Source organism: Pseudorca crassidens, chromosome 3, assembly GCF_039906515.1.
Source record: "Pseudorca crassidens isolate mPseCra1 chromosome 3, mPseCra1.hap1, whole genome shotgun sequence".
NCBI classification, from domain to species: domain Eukaryota; kingdom Metazoa; phylum Chordata; class Mammalia; order Artiodactyla; family Delphinidae; genus Pseudorca; species Pseudorca crassidens.
In genome coordinates this window covers 36,345,973-36,362,492 of record NC_090298.1, presented here as the reverse complement: position 1 = coordinate 36,362,492, position 16,520 = coordinate 36,345,973, and the positions used below count along the sequence as shown (strand labels likewise).

At 38.1% G+C, this 16,520-nt stretch overlaps 1 protein-coding gene, 1 long non-coding RNA gene and 1 pseudogene across 5 annotated transcripts in view; 1 reads left to right on the top strand and 2 right to left on the bottom strand.

Moving 5' to 3' along the window:
• The window catches only part of LOC137221262 (uncharacterized), an 87,675-nt gene that overhangs the window by 31,649 nt on the left and 39,506 nt on the right, over positions 1–16,520 (bottom strand). The gene's annotated exons all lie outside the window — the stretch shown is intronic.
• Positions 1–16,520, top strand: part of TMEM267 (transmembrane protein 267) — a 31,263-nt gene that overhangs the window by 815 nt on the left and 13,928 nt on the right. For 2 of the 3 annotated variants that reach the window (XM_067730635.1, XM_067730633.1), the window contains exon 2: positions 11,371–11,753. In XM_067730635.1, coding sequence (XP_067586736.1) covers positions 11,442–11,753 — 312 coding nt within the window. In that variant the 5' untranslated portion in view covers positions 11,371–11,441. Of the gene's footprint in view, positions 1–8,642; positions 10,622–11,370; positions 11,754–16,520 lie in introns of those variants that run through there. The other variant, XM_067730636.1, reaches the window with a different exon arrangement.
• LOC137220552 (kinetochore protein Spc25 pseudogene) lies at positions 6,421–7,791 on the bottom strand (annotated as a pseudogene).

Sequence of the window (16,520 nt, the reverse complement as noted above, 5' to 3'; positions counted from 1 at the left end):
TCGCGCCTTATAGATCCCATGGGCGTCAAGCCCTCGCCTAGGCTTCGCGCCCCTGGCGTTTCCCTGGCTCTGGGCGGGTTGCCGGCGATCTTGCCAGAGTTGCCCATTGCCACCTTTCCAGCCACGAGGGCCCTTAAGGCGCCCAGGCTACCGGGAGGGGTGATTGTGGAGATTGTAACTTGTTCCCTTCCCTGCAGACGCCAGGGCTTTCCACCTATTTTCTTAATTGACATTTTAAAAATTATTGAATCATGCCAACCTTAGGAAAGAATGACTTTGGGAATTTGCTAAGACTTGTTGAAATTCAGAATCGTATGTATTTGTAATGGTCATAGGAAAGAAACATTTTACATGCAGGTTACGAAGAGTATCCGTGAAAGTGAGCAAGATTTGTGTTTCCTTTCTTTGCAAATTAGCTGAATTAGACTTGGCATCTGCTTTGAGTACTACAGCATTAAAGAAAGTAAATATAAAGTTTCACAGCAACTACAGTTCATTGAAGAGGACTTATTTGTAAAGCATAATAAAGGCAGTTTTCGGATTCTAGACGGTGCTTTTTCCTCAGGTTTTTGTAAATATTTGTGATGGGGTTTGGGGTGGGGGAGAAGGGGTGAAGCAGAAAAGGACATTTCTGTTGGGAATTTGCTACCTCTTATTTTTTTGGTAGGAATAACGTCAGAGATTATTAACAAACCATGCACAACAGTGTGTAAAGTAACTGGCTAAGAATGTGTTTGTAGAGTTAAGGAAAGGGGGAGGATTACTGCTAGGTATACTTTGAAGACCCCATAGTTGATGGCATAGTACTCTTATAGGAATGGTGCGTGGCAGAGTTTGGCCATTGCCGAAAATGGCTCCCGCAAGTCATAGAGAGACATTTATGATCTGGGTAACTGGCTGTTATGGCAGAAATCATTCCAAATAATATCTTCAGTTCACAGGCTGAGGATTGCTAACCTGCTTACCCCCTGTATTAGTATAATGAAATATTAAACACCTTGAGCACATTAACTTCATGCATGACAAGTTTAAGAAAATTATAATTACTGCTCTTAATGAACTTACCCAACAAAAGTGAATATGTAAAATAAAGGTATTTTACAGTTTAAGAGGTTCTGGAGTCCATTCTATTTATGCGGGAGGAGCAGGAAGTGGAAAAAGGAAGCAGAGAGAAGAAAAATGGGACACTTAGGTGTTCTAGTCAGAGACAATAAATAAGAGGAAGTACAACTATTAAATTACTTTCTCATACTCAGAATCTACTCTAAATATCTGCACCAGTAGTTGGAGTGGAATAGATGTCGGAACTGTGTTTCTGGGACCATAATTATACCTTTCTTGAAAAGAGAAACTACTGTTTTAGCTATCCGTGCTGCATAACAAATTACTGTACCCCAAAACTTAGAGGCTTAAAACAGTAAACAGTTATTATCTCACTGTACCTTTGGGCCAGAACTTTTGGAAGAGGCTTAGCTAGATGGTTCTGCTCAGAGTCTCATGAAGTTGTAGTCCAGATGTTGGCAGTGCTGCAGGCATCTGTAGGCTTGACTAGGGCTGAAAGGATCTGCTTCTGAGTTTGCCCAGGTGAGCTTTTTGTTCCTCTCTCATCAAGCAAGCTGTTTAAACTTTCCATTTAAAATGCATTTTGTGCTGCCCCATTATGTGTATCTGTTCCTATTCATAAACTACTACAGTATATAGACATTTGGAAAACAGTAAGTTTTTCTTTTTCACGTCGCTTTAAATTTGGATCATCATTTAAATACTTTAAGTGATCTTTTCATGTTTCACTTTGCTCATGACACTTCATTAGCTACTCGATCCTTTCTTGTATCTGAACTCATCGAGTAAAACATTAGGTGAGTACATTTAAATATATTTAGTGATGACAAAAATTGTTTAGTGAGTAAAAGAAGATGGATGTAATGAAATGGCTTTATAGAGACATCATGCAATTTGCAATTAGGTGTATAATGACCTTTTGTCTGCTTTCTAGGATGAGACTTGACAATAAATTTGCAATTAAATGCATACAGAAGCATAGTTTGAGCGGCAGAAGAGCTTTTCTGTTAGGCCTCTGTGTATACTGTGCCCAGCCTACGTTCTCCTCACAACTCATCCATCTGAATGGCCTTCTTTCTTCTTAGGGCTAATTTACAGGCCACGGCTTACCGTGGGGGATATTGCTCTGCGGCTATACCTCTCCGGCTTGGTCATTAATTCAAGCTTTCTGTGTCCCAGTTCCCATCCAGCTAAGGGGATAATGATATTATCTTTGGTTCAAAGGAATATTTTATAAACTTTAAAATTATATGCACTGAGCCTTTAAACACATTGACTTCTTTATCCATTCAGGTGTCAGATGTTTACTTTGCAAAGCAGGGACCTGATTCATGATGTGTGGAACTAAAATCCTAAGGTATATGGAAAGGATTCATGACCTTGGAGGTTTCTTTTGCATTTTGGTCATATCTCTTGGTTGAAAGTATCTTGAAATCATTATTTCCTAATCCTGGAAGAATCTGTAGACTATAACTCAATCTTAGTGCTTTAGAGAACAATTTTCATTTTTCCAAATGACTAAGAATTTGAGGATGGTTTTAGATTCCATTGTCATTAACAAAATAGTTGTTCTCTGCAAAGCAAGTATTCTTCACACTAATAAAAAAACTTAAAGGAACCTGCATAAGTTTATTTCATCTGGAGATACAGAAATCTTTCATACAGGCTTTTCATGTACCAACTAATACATAAATATAAATACATTATTTTTATATTATACTTATAAATTTGACGTGAGATTTGCATACAATTTCATTAATGTTTATTAATGTTATATATTCTAATATTTTATTAATATTTATAATGTTATAAATATGTTTCTACATTTTTAAAAATTATACTTTAAGAAACTGAGCTTAGCATCATGGTCTGAGTTATTAATTACTTCTAACTTTTCAAAGGAGCTTTATTGGTTTTGTTTTCATGATAGTAACATTAAAAATTTTTATGAAATCAAAGAAAAGGGAAAAAAAGTAATGATCACATGTAAGCCCACTAGTGAGAGACAAGCCAAATGAACAGCCTTCCAGATTTTTTATGCATATGTACATATTTTTAACAAAAAATGTAATATTTTACATATTATTTTTAGGCTACCTTTTAAATTTTAGTATCTATTGAGCATTTCCTATGTCAACAAATATGGGAATAAGTATTTTTTTAATGACTGCATAATTGTATGGAATTTATTTCACTAGCCCTGTATTTTGGACACATAGTTTCTAATTTTTCCTTATTATAAACAATGCTGTGCTGAACATCCATGTGTAACTCTTTGTATTTATCTAATTCATTTCTTAGGATAATTTCCTAGAATTGGAAATCCTGAGTCAAGTGTTTGCTCATTTATTAATCATTTTCGATACATATTGTCAAATTGTCTGCTAGAAGAGTTATACCAATTTATACAACTGCTAATACTGAGTGATTGTTTCCCCACCACAAACAAATCATTAGCAATCTTTCGTCGATCTTATGTTGAAATCTCATTGTTTTAAATTCAATTGATTACCAATAAAGTTGAAATCTTTTAATAGTTTTCTTTGACCGTTTGTATTTATTCCTTTTCCAAATTGCCTTTTCATAGACATTGCCATGTTATTATTGGGATACGTATTTTTTCTTCTTGTTAGTTTTAAAAGCCCTTAGTAAAGTAGGGCTTCTAATCTTTCTCCATCATAAATGTTCAAAATTTCCTCCATTTATTAGTCTTTAATTTTGACATGCAGAAGTCTACATTTTTATATAGTTATCAGTATTTTTTTTTTTTTTTTTGCGGTATGCAGGCCTCTCACTGTTGTGGCCTCTTCCGTTGCGGAGCACAGGCTCCGGACGCGCAGGCCCAGCGGCCATGGTTTACGGGCCCAGCCGCTCCGCGGCATATGGGATCTTCCCTGACCGGGGCACGAACACGTGTCCCCTGCATCGGCAGGCGGACTCTCGACCACTGCGCCACCAGGGAAGCCCCCAACTCCAAGTTTTGAGAGCAAAGAAACAAATATGCCAAGAATCTTTTATGACAGAAGCAGATAGGGCAGTACTAGCAGCAATGCCAATGATAAAATGTGGTGATGGGTCAGGCAGTGTAAGCTGGGCTCGGGGGCAGAGAGGTCTTCACCACAGGTGTCTGGTGTCATTTTCACTGAGGTGCTTGAGGCAGAGTTTGAAGCCTGGTTCTTGAAACCTGGCAAGTCTGTGATTTCCCAATATCCTTTTAATGGTTTTTGCTTTTACTTAGAGTCCTTTCTCTTCCGTGCACTTAAGAACCCTACCTGACACAGGATCTGAGTGAAATAATTGTTCCTTACCAATTTGGAATTCTACATACATTTCCGCCTTCCCCAAACACACACTTGACCTGTCTCAGACTTTGCATTTACCTTTCAGTATTCATATTACTCTGCTTTTGCAAGTTTATTGGCATTAACTCTTTCAAATGCCAATCTGAAAATGTTTTGTGAAGTTGCTAAAAGAAAATCCCTTTTATGATTTTGATGAGTTACATTAAATTTATAGATTAATTTGAGGAGGATAATACCATCCATGTTGTCTTCTTCCTCAGTAAAATGGTCTGGCTCTTGTATCAGTAAAGTTCCATCAAAGGAACAGAACTACTTTGCGTGCTAAGGAATAAGAAGTTTAGACCTGCTGTAATCGTGGGGCTCGGAGGGCAGGCGCTGCAGGCCGTTGCCTCTGAGTCTGTTTTTGAACCTGAAGCTGCAGCAAGTCGGGAGGGGAAGGTAGATGTGGATGAGAACAAGGACAGAATGGAACCTGCACTGGCCTCTCACCAAATCCAGTTTTGATGCTGTGGGTGACCTGCAGGAGAGGCTGGCACTCTTGACCTTGGGGCTGCACATGCAGGCCCAGGATTTGGAGAAGCTGAAGGAAGATATGGTGAAGGCTGAAGGAGCTGCAGGCCTAGCTGCTTGCTCATGCCAGCAAGGTGAGCTGACAGATCAGCAGCAAGACGTGCGAGCTCCATGGTGCGTCCAGCACCAACCTTTAGAGTTAAAAAATGTGGCTGCTTCACTTCTGCCTTCCAAGTCCCATGTACAGTGTCTCCTGTAGCCAGCACTACAAAGAACTATAAAAGGAAGGGGATTCTCGGAAATGTCCTTCCAACTTAGATGCGTTAACATAGCACAAGCTCTAAATAGCACAGAGCTCTAAATAGCTGATTGATAAAGTACAGTTTTGACATTTTCTTCACATGCATTACCTGTTTAGTTTATTCCTTGATATTTGAATTTTTATTGCTGTTGTGAACGTTCATTTTCCTGTATTTTCCCCTTATGATTATTGCTGGTATATTAATAATTTATCTTGAATTAGCCACCTTTTGCAACTTAAATTCTAACAATTTTCAATTTATTCTCTTGGATAGGCAGTCATTTCACTTACAAACTAATGTAATTGTTTTCTTCCTGATATGGTAATGATACATTTCTCTCTCCCTCCCTCTATCCCTTCCTTGCCTCATTACATTGATTAAAACTGCCAGAACAATATTATAATAGCTGTACTGTTTTGACTTTAAAGGTAATGTTTCTTGGTTTTCATTCATTTTGGTTTCTTATAACCTAGCAGTTCTTAATGTTTAGTGAACATAAGGATTACCTGGTATTCGCACTTGCTAAAAATGGAGATTTCCAGGAACACACGCTACATTTTACTAAATGCCATTTAATCATTTAATAGGGAATACCTGGTGGGTAACAGATACAGTGTATGATGATTTTTATTTAATTCATTCAATAAACACTTGTTGAGCATCCACTGTGTGCTAAAAGATAGTGGTGAACAGATAGACAAAGTCTGCTCTCTGAGCTTTTGTTTTCTTTCCTGAAATGTTTACAGAGCATAAACACTTGAAAAGTAAGCAAGTCTTTTGGCTCTAACAGAATTATTTGCACCACCATTTAAGCTTAGTTTCTTCGAGCTAATTAGGTCACTATTTTTCTTTTAAGCAGTTTAAAAGTGATGAATTATATATTGCATTGTGGTCAGAGAATTTGGCCTGAACATTTCCACTTTTTAGATTTTGTTGAAGTTTTTCTTGTGGATGACTAAATGTGTAATTAAATTTTATAAATGAGCCACAGACATTTGGAAATAATGTGTATTCTATGTAATATACACAGTTTTAGACCTGTATATGAAATAAAATTTGTAATTAAATTATTCAGACTATATCTTTTTTTTTTGCTACTTGACCTCATTCATGTAAGCACGATTTGACATGTAAGCATCTTCTTATCTAACTTTACTATGACTTGAATATTTTATCCCTTTTAGTCCCACTAAGTCTTTTGCCATAAATTGTGTTTGATGGTAGTATTACCACAGCTGCTTAACTTTGTTTGTGTTTTCTAGGTATGTATTTTCTCATCTCTTTATTTTCTATATTGCTAAGACTTTTTGTTTGAGATGTTTTCTTATGAACAGTAACTTGGGAGATGTTTACTTCTATTCCAATCTGTCTCCTTATAGAGAAATTTAATACATTCACATATATTATAGTATTTGTGTTTGATGTGTTTGTTTCCTTTTTTATTTTTTTGGTGGGTGGGGGTGGGAGTAAAATTTTCTTCTTCATTTTTTTTTTCTGTTTTGCTATATTGAGCAAGTTTTCTGTATTCCTCTCTTCTTCCCCTAGAAATTTAGAAGTGCTGCTCCTTATTTTTTCCCCAGAAATCATATATAAAAGTGTTATAATTTCTAAGGTAAAAATCTTAAAATTTGCAGTTGTCACGTAGGGGCCATAATTTAGTTGTTTAGAACCCTATTGTCATAGTCCTGTTCTCCCAGAGCTCTGTAATTGTTGTCCCACAATATTTGGTGTTGATGTTAATCACATTCTCTTTCTTTTGCAGATAACCATTGTTGTTGATGATGATGTTTTTTTTGGACGTGGAAACTCTTAAGGATTTTCTCTATATTTTAATTTTTTTAACGGTTTTTATTTATACATTAATTATAAACAATAGCAGTAAAAGCTTTCCGAACATTGGCAAGAAAAGCCGAAAAATTGTTGGTCTTCCTTACATTTTCTTGAAATTCTGCTAGGCACTCAAAATGAGGAGCGCTATCTGACACCTCATAGTCCCTTGCTTCATTTAGGCTCAGGGAAAACATAAATAGGCTCTCAGGATGCTTAGGGTCAATATTAGTGAATATAAATTGCAACTTACCACCATAAATTTTTCGAATTTCTAGTCCAAGTCGACCTGTATACAGGTCTGCAGATTTCTGTAGCCTTTTCAACCTCTCTTCATTAGCTTTGTTAGCAGTGGAAATAGTTTCCCTCTTCCTAGCATATTCTTCCTTAAGGTCCTGGATATCTGCAGTCAGTGCGTCCAGTTCCTGCTTTTTGTCTTTTACTTCAGCAATCAACTTCAACAAATTCTCTTTCTTTTCTTGAGTGAGCTTATTCTGCCTGCAGATCTGATTTTGATATTCCAGAAACATCTCAACCATTCGTTCTTCTTCCTTTAATTTCACAGCCAGCTTTTCTGCAAATGCTTTAATGGAATCCTTGTAGGTATCTCTTAGGCCCACCATCTGACAGGAGGTGTCACTGACAGTGCTTTTGAATTTATTCCAAAATTCATTTATGCTTTTATCGAATAGTGCCAGTTCATCCTCTACCACTTTGTAAGACAATGTGATACCAGCCAACAGCGGGTCTCCAGAATCGGATCCCGCAGCCGCGCCAACTTTCCTATTTCAAAACTCTCTTTATTTTTTGAATTTGTTTTTTCTTTCAATGCCCACCTCTTTGTCCTTTTTTTCTCCCTCAAGCTTTGGGAAAATTCTTTGAAAGTATTTTTACTCACTAATTATGTTTTTTGAAGCATACATTTTACTATGCATTGCTTCTATTGACTTTTATTTGGGCCATCAGGTTTTTTATCCCCATAATCTCTTTCTTGTTTTCAGATGCTCCTTTTACATGAAAGGCTGCTACTGTTACTGACAATAAAATGCTTTCTCTAACTTTTTAACATCTTTATTGGAGTGTAATTGACATGTAATAAACTGTACATATTTATAATGTGCGATTTGATATGTTTTGATGTGGGTATGAGACTATGAACCGTGAAACTGTTACCACAATCAAGATGATGAACGTATCTGTCCCTCCAGTTTCCTCATCCTCCTTTTTTTTTTTTTTGCGGTACGTGAGCCTCTCACCGCCGTGGCCTCTCCAGTTACGGAGTGCAGGCTCCGGACGCGCAGGCTCAGCGGCCATGGCTCACAGGCCCAGCCGCTCCGCGGCATGTGGGATCTTCCCGGACCGGGGCTAGAACCCGTGTCCCCTGCATCGGCAGGCGGACTCTCAACCACTGCGCCACCAGGGAAGCCCTTATGCTCCTTTTGAATCATTCCTGCCCCTCCAGTCTCCAGGCAACCACTGATCTGCTTTCTGTCACTTAGATTAGTTTGTATTTTCTAGAATTGTATATAAATGGAATTATACTATGTACTCTTTTAAAACAATATTTCTAAATGAAAATTTCAAACATAAAAGGAGTATAATGAACTAAAGTATATCCATTACCTAAATTTAACAATTATAACATTTTCACATACTTGCTTCAATTATTTACTTTTTAAAAATAGACCTTTTTTTTTTTATAGTAGTTTTAGGTTTATGGGAAAATGGAGCAGAGTAGAGCGTGTTCCCATATATTCCTTCTACCTCTGCACACATCTCTCCCTATTAACTTTTTGCATGAGTGTGGCACATTTGTTACAATTAATGAACCAATATTGATACATTATTATTGACTAAAGTCCATAGTTTACATTAGGGTTCATTCTTTGTGTTATACAGTTCTATGGGTTTTGACTATGTAATCTTTTTTTTTTTGGTCTGGTTTAGTGTTATTTTAAGGTTCATTCATGTTTTTGTATGATTCACGTTTTGGTTTCTTTTTATTTCTTTTTTTCCACATTTTGTTTATCCAGTTGGGTTGTTTCCAGCTTGGAGCTAATGTAAAGAAAGCTGCTATGAGCATTGATGTGCACGTCTTTGATGTGCAAGTCTTTGTGCAGATGTTTGCTCTCATTTCTCATAGGTAAATACCTAGGAATAGAATGACTGAGTCATATGGTAGGAGTATGTTCAACTTTTTCAGAAACTGGAAAGTTGTATCATTTTACATTTCCACCAGCAGTGTATGAGAGTTCTGGTTGCTCCACATCTTGTCAACATTTGGAATGGTCTGTCTTAAATTTTAGCAGTTCTAATAGTTATGTTTGGAATCTCATTGTGGTTTTAGTTTCCATTTCCCTAATCATGAATGATATTGAACATATTTCATGTGCTTCTTGACCACCTGTATATCATCGTTGTAAAGTACCTTTTCAGATCTTTCACCCAACTTTGTATCAGTCTGTTTTTCTGTTATCATGCTTTGAGAATTCTTTGCTCTGTGTACAAATCCTTTATCAAATATGAGATATGCAAATATTTTCTCCCAGTCTGTGTCTTGTCTTTTCATTCTCTTAACATTGTCTTTCAAAGAGCAGAAGTTCTTAACTTTGATGAAATTCAGTATATCAACTTTTTAAAACAGATGGAGCTTTTGATACTGACACTAAGAACTCTTTGTATAACCCAAGGACAAAAATATTCTCCTGTGTTTTCTTCCAGAAGTTTTACAGTTTTGTTTTACTTTTAGGTCTGTGATCCATTTTGAGTTAATTTTTGTATAGGGAGGAAGGTATGGATTGAGGTTCATTATTTTTGCATATGGCTATCCAGTTGTTCCAGCACCATTTGTTGAAAGGAATATCTTTGCTCCATTGACTTTCCTTCGCATGTTTGTCAAATAATCAATTGACCATTATGTGTGGATCTATTTGTGATCCCACTCTCTATTCTGTTGCATTGACATATTTGTCCATCTTCATAACGATACCACATTCTTCATTACTGTAGCTTTATAATAGACTTGAAATCAGATGGTGTAAGTCCTTCAACTTAGTTCTTTTTTAAAGGTGTTTTCCTATTCTAGGTCTTTTGCATTTCCCTATAAATTTTAGAATATATACAATGAGCTATGCATAGTTTTTATTACAGAATGGAGGTTGAATCATTCTCAATAAATCATTTAGTTATTCTTTAAGTCTCAGAACTAAAACAAAACAATACAAAAACTTCAGGTATCACACAACATTGATAACTTTAACTAGATAAATGATTTCAATATTCTATGCCAGGCAAGCACTCAGAATTATGATTGCCTTTTTATGTCAGTTAAGGTTCTTTGGTTAGAGGTAACAGAAAGGAAAAGGGGGCTTATTGGGAAAATCCTGAGGTAGCTCATGGAAGGTGAAAAGTGAGCTGCAGGAACCAGGGCAGCTCTGAGAACCTTAGAGATTGGACCTGAGGACTTAATGTCCTTATATGATTCTTTTTTCCTAGGCTGTCTCATGTAGTGGAGTCCATGGTCTGTAAGAAGAAAAAGAACTTTCCCCATCAGCTCCACTAGGGAAAATTCTGAAAGGGAGTCTGATTGGCCCAGCTGGGGTCACCTTCATAAGCAGAGTAATCACTACTAATCACTACTATAAAATTATTACTAATTAGTAATTGCTTGTTAATCACTACTATTAATAAGGGATACAGGGAATTCTAATTGGTCAGCTCCAGAGTTTGGGTATTTTGATGAGCAGTTTTCCCAAGGGAAGTGGATGCTGTTATCAGAAAAAGTATGGAAAGCAGTTGCTGGGTACACAGACGCAATGGATCCCCACTGCTGTGTAGTACACATTGCTGAAAGAAAGAACTATTTGATGACCTCAAAGTAGTAGATTAGTCAGTGGGCTTTCTTAAATTTCCCTTGATACATGCTACGATCTAAACTGTTGTTCCTACAAAGCTAATCTGTTCTCTTTGGGCCACATGGCATACTATATATAAATGTAAGAAATACCATTTCTTTTAATATGAAAGTTGCTAAGAGTATATCGTAAGTGTTCTCATCACACTCACACAAAGGTAACCATGTAAAGTCATGAATGTGTTAAGTAACCTTATTGTGGTAATCATTTCACAATACATATGTATATCAAATCATCATGTTGTGTAAGATAAACTTACACAGTGCTATGTACCATTTATATCTCAATAAAGCTGGAAAAAATAAAATGAAATTACTGATAACAGTTAAAGAAAAAAAGAAATACCAGTTTTTACAACTTGGTTTTATACTTGTAAAATTATTCTCGATATTGTTTTGGTTATATATTATAATGGCAGCCCATAATCTTCATTTTCTCTGCTTTCTATTTTAGGATGACTGGGAATGTAAACAAGAATAAGCTGTTTGTTTCCTGATGGCTTTTAGCATGACATACCATTTGTGATGGCATCTGAGACTGAGAAGACCCATGCTTTACTCCAGTCTTGTAGCACTGAATCTCTTATTTCCAGCCTTGGTCTGGGCATTTTCTGCCTAGTAGCTGACAGACTTCTTCAGTTTTCCATAATTCAACGAAATGACTGGCTTCGTGCACTCTCAGATAATTCAGTACATTGCGTGATTGGCATGTGGTCATGGGCAATAGTCATTGGAATCAAGAAGAAGACTGACATTGGAGAAATCGTCTTAGCTGGATTTTTAGCCTCTGTTATTGATATAGACCACTTTTTTCTAGCTGGATCCCTATCTTTAAAGGTAAGAAACCTATATGTTTAATTTTTCTGCTCTTTCATTTTTTTTAACATCATTTTATTTATCTTCACAGCATCATTCTACTTAGAGCTAGAGAAGATTAGCCTTATTTTGAAACAGGAAAGCCCATTCTTCCAACTTTTTTGAGCACCGAGTACTTCCCTGAGGGCACAGACATGTTGCTGACCACATTATATGGCATCACAAAGTGCCATGGAGGCACCCAGAGCAAGGGCTCACTAATTGTACCGAAGAAGTTCCATTCTGGCTTTACAGAGGATGTGTTTAGTCAAGTCTTTTTTTTTTTTTTAATTGAAGTATAGTTAATTTACAATGTTGTGTTAATTTCTGCTGTACAGCAAAGTGGTTCAGTTACATGTATATACACATTCTTTTTTTCTAATATTTTTTTCCATTATGGTTTATCATAGGATATTGAATAGAGTTCCCTGTGCTATAAATAGGATATTGTTGTTTATCCGTTACCCAAGTCTTGAAGGAAAGATTAGCTAACTGCTTTAAAGTAATGGGGGTCATTCTCAAGGCCATCCTAGTCCTTTTTGTATCAAGGTTCTTTCTTTAGGACAACACTTAAAATTTTCCCCTATTCTTCATGTTTTACAGTTAATATGAAGCGTGCCTATGTGCTCCATAACAGCTGAATAGCTTTAAGATGATTCCTAGGCCTGGGGAATGACTATAATGGATTCATTCATTCCTCAAGTCCCTCTTGAGGCCAAGGTGTGCATTTCAGCAGGCTGATCAGGACACAGTCCCTGGTGGAGAAATTGAGGAATTTCATTGAGGCTTTAGGGGTATAGCTTACACAGTGACCTATTAGTATAGCTTATACAGTGACCTATTAGTATTTAAGCCTAAAATGGCAGTTCAGATAATATTTTCTAAGTGTCAACAGATTTACCTACTGTTTGTGTAGTTATAATCTATAAACATATCAGGAAAGAAATACAAACTTGTAGAGCAAGGACTTAGCTTTGTTCACCACTGGCTAGAACACTGTCTGGCTTACCTAGTAGGTGTTCAGTAAACATGTGTTGAATGAATAAGAAATGATCTTTTGTTCTTCCCAGTATGTGTCAAGTCCCGCACCAGGTACTTCTCAGAGGTTGTCTCACTTATTTAGAAATTTAATCAGTAAGGAATCAGTAATTCCTGATTAAAGACAAATTTTAACTTTTTTTTTTTTTTGCTATAAGTAGAGGCAGCATAACATTGCTGTTTAAGATTGGAATCAGAAGACCAGAGTTTAAATCCTAGTATATGGTCTCAGCAGAGCACTTTTCTTCCTTAAGTCTCAATTTTGTCATCTCTAAAATGTGGATTGTAACGTTACTTCCCTCATAGGGTTGTTGTGAGGATTAAATGAGTATGTTAAGTGACACACCCTGGCAAATAGTTGGTAAAAAGTGTGATTTAGGAGAACTGCCAAGATGGTGGAGTAGAAAGATCCTGAGCTCACCTCCTCTCACGAGCACACCAAAATCACAACTATCTGCAGAACAACCATCAACGAAAAAGACTGGAACTTACCAGAAAAGATCCTCTACAGCTAAAGACATACAGAAGGAACCACAACGAGATGGGCAGGAGGGGCAGACTCGTGATACAATCAAATCCCATACCCCCTGGGTGGGTGAACCACAAACTGGAGAACAGTTATACTGCAGAGGTTCTCCCACAGGAGTAAGAGTTCTGAACCCCATGGCAGGCTTCCTAGCCTGGAGGTCTGGCACCAGGAAGACAAGCCCCCAGAGCATTTGGCTTTGATGCCAGCAGGGTTTAATTGCAGGAGCCTCACAAGACTGGGGGAAAGAGACTTCACGCTTAAAGGGTGCACACAAAATCTCATGTGCACTGGGACCCAGAGCAAAAACGTTAATTTGATAGGAGCCTGGGCCAAACCTACTTGCTGGTCTTGGAGAGTCTCCTGGAGAGACGGGGCAGCTATGGCGCAACCTGGAGACATAGACATTGGTGGCAGAGATATTGGGAAATATTCAAATGTGTAAATACTGCTGCTGGGGGCTGCCATCTTAGCTCATTAGTGCCAAAACCTGGCCCCACCCAACAGCCTGTAGGCGCCAATGATGCCTCAGGCCAAACAACTAACTGGGTGGGGAATAGCCCCACCCATTAGCAGAAAGTCTGCCTAAAGATTTCTGACCCAGACACACCGCTAGACATGGCCCTTCCCACCAGAGAGCCAAGACCCACCTCTAGCCACCAGTGGGCAGGCACCAGCCCTTCCCACCAGGAAGCCTATACTAGTCTCTAGACTAGCCTCACCCACCAGGGGGCACACGCCAGTAGCAGAAAAATACGGTCCTTCAGGCTGCAGACCAAGCCTGCCAACAGCAAGCCAGACCTGACCCTGAGACAAGCTGGGCCCTGCCCCTGCCCATTAGCATGCCAACGCAATCTTTGGGACACTCCACACACTATACCCAACTGTGTCAGGAACTGCCCCCCACCAGCCAGTGATTCGAAACACGCTTTGGGATCCCTGGGCCCTGCAGTCAGACCAGGAACGAGCTCTGCCTGCCAGTAGTCCAGCACTAACCCCAGGATCCAGCTTCACCTGCCAGTGGGTAGGCAATAGCCCCAGTGTCTTCAGGACCCTGACTCCGCTCAGCAGTAAGCCAACACTAGCCGCAGGGCCCCATGGAGTTCTGCAGCCAGCTGCCTCATGACCAGGCCCCACCATAGAGTTCTGCAGCCAGCTGCCTCATGACCAGGCCCCGCTAAACAGCAGCCAGCAGCATCCACACAAGACAGGGCCTGGCAACCAACTGGACTAAGAGCCAGCCAAGCCTACCAGGCCACCCACATAGCCCAACACAAAAGAAGGACCCACACAGCCCTCTTAGGGGGACCCCTAGACCATATAGCTTGGGTGATGAGAGGGGAGTGCACTGCTGGGATGCATAGGATGTCTCCTACAAAAGGCTACTTCTCCAAAGTTGAGAAATGTAACTAACCTACCACATACACAAAAATGCAAATAGCAACCTATGACAGAATGAAGCAGCAGAGGAATATGTTTCAGACGAAGGAACAAGATAAAAACCCAGAAGAACTAAGTGAAGTGGAGTAGGCTATCTACCTGAGAAAGTTCAGAGTAATGATTGTAAAGGTGATCAAAGAACTCAGGAGGAGAATGGATGCACAGAGTGAAAAGTTAGAAGTTTTTAACAAAGAGTTAGAAAATATAAAGAAAAACCAAACAGAAATGAAGGATACAATAACTGAAATGAAAAATGCACTAGAAGGGATCAATAGTAGACTAAATGATACAGAAGAATGGATCAGTGAGCTGAAAGACAGAATACTGAAAATCACTGCTGCTGAACAGAAAAAAAGAATGAAAAGAAATAAGGACAGTTTAAGAGACCTCTGGGACAACATCAAATGCACTAATATTCACATTGTAGTGGTCCTGGAAGGGGAAGAGAGAGACAAAGGGCCTGAGAAAATATTGAAGAGATAACAGCTGAAAACTTCCCTAACGTGGGAAAAGAAATAGTTACCCAAGTCCAGGAATTGCAGAGTCCCATGCAGGATTAACCCAAAGAGGAAGACACCAAGACACACTGTAATCAAAATGACAAAAATTAAAGATAAAGAGAGAATATTAAAAGTAGCAAGGGAAAAGCAACAAATAACATACATGGGAACTCCCGTAAGGCTATCAGCTGATTTTTCAGCAGAAAACTCTGCAGGCCAGAAGGGAGTGGCAGGATATATTTAAAGTGATGAAAGGGGAAAACCTACAACCAAGAACACTCCACCCAGCAAGGCTCTTGTTCAGATTTCAGGGAGAAAGCAAAAGCTTTATAGACAAGCAAAAGCTAAAAGAATTCAGCACCACCAACCCAGCTTTACAACAAATGTTAAAGGAAATTCTCTAGGCCAAAAAGGAAAGTCTGCAACTAGCAACAAGAAAATTATGAAAGGAAAAACTCATGGTAAAGGCAAACCTACAGTAAAGGTAGGAAATCATCCAAACACAAAGCTAGTAGGGAGGTTAAAAGACAAAAGTAGTAAAAATCATCTGTATCCACAATAAGCGGTTAAGAGATACACAGAACAATTAGATGTAAAATATGACATCAAAAGCAGTAATTGTGAGGGCAGGAGAGTACAAATGCAGGGTATCTAAAATGCATTTGAAATTAAGAGATCAACAACTTAAAACAATCATATATATACATACATACATATATATATATATATATATATATATGGAGAGAGAGAGAGAGAGAGAGACTCTTACAAAAACCTCATGGTAATTGCAAACCAAAAATCTCTAATAGATATACACACAAAAAGAAAAAGGAATCCAGACATAACACCAAAGATAGTCATCAAATCACAAGAGAACGAAAGAAGAAAGGGGGGAAAACACATACAAAAACAAATCCAAAACAATTAACAAAATGAGAATAAGAACATACATATAGATAATTACCGGAAATGTAAATGGACTAAATGCTCCAAACAAAAGACATAGAGTGGCTGAATGGATACGAAAATAAGACCCATATATATTCTGCCTACAAGTGACTCACTTCAGATCCAGAGACACATACAGACTGAAAGCAAGAGTATAGAAAAGGGTATTCCATGCAAATAGAAATCAAAAGAAAACCAGAATAGCAATACTTATATCAAACAAAATGGACATTAAAATAAAGACTGTTAACAGAGACGAAGAAGGACACTACACAATGATCAAGGGATGAATCCAAG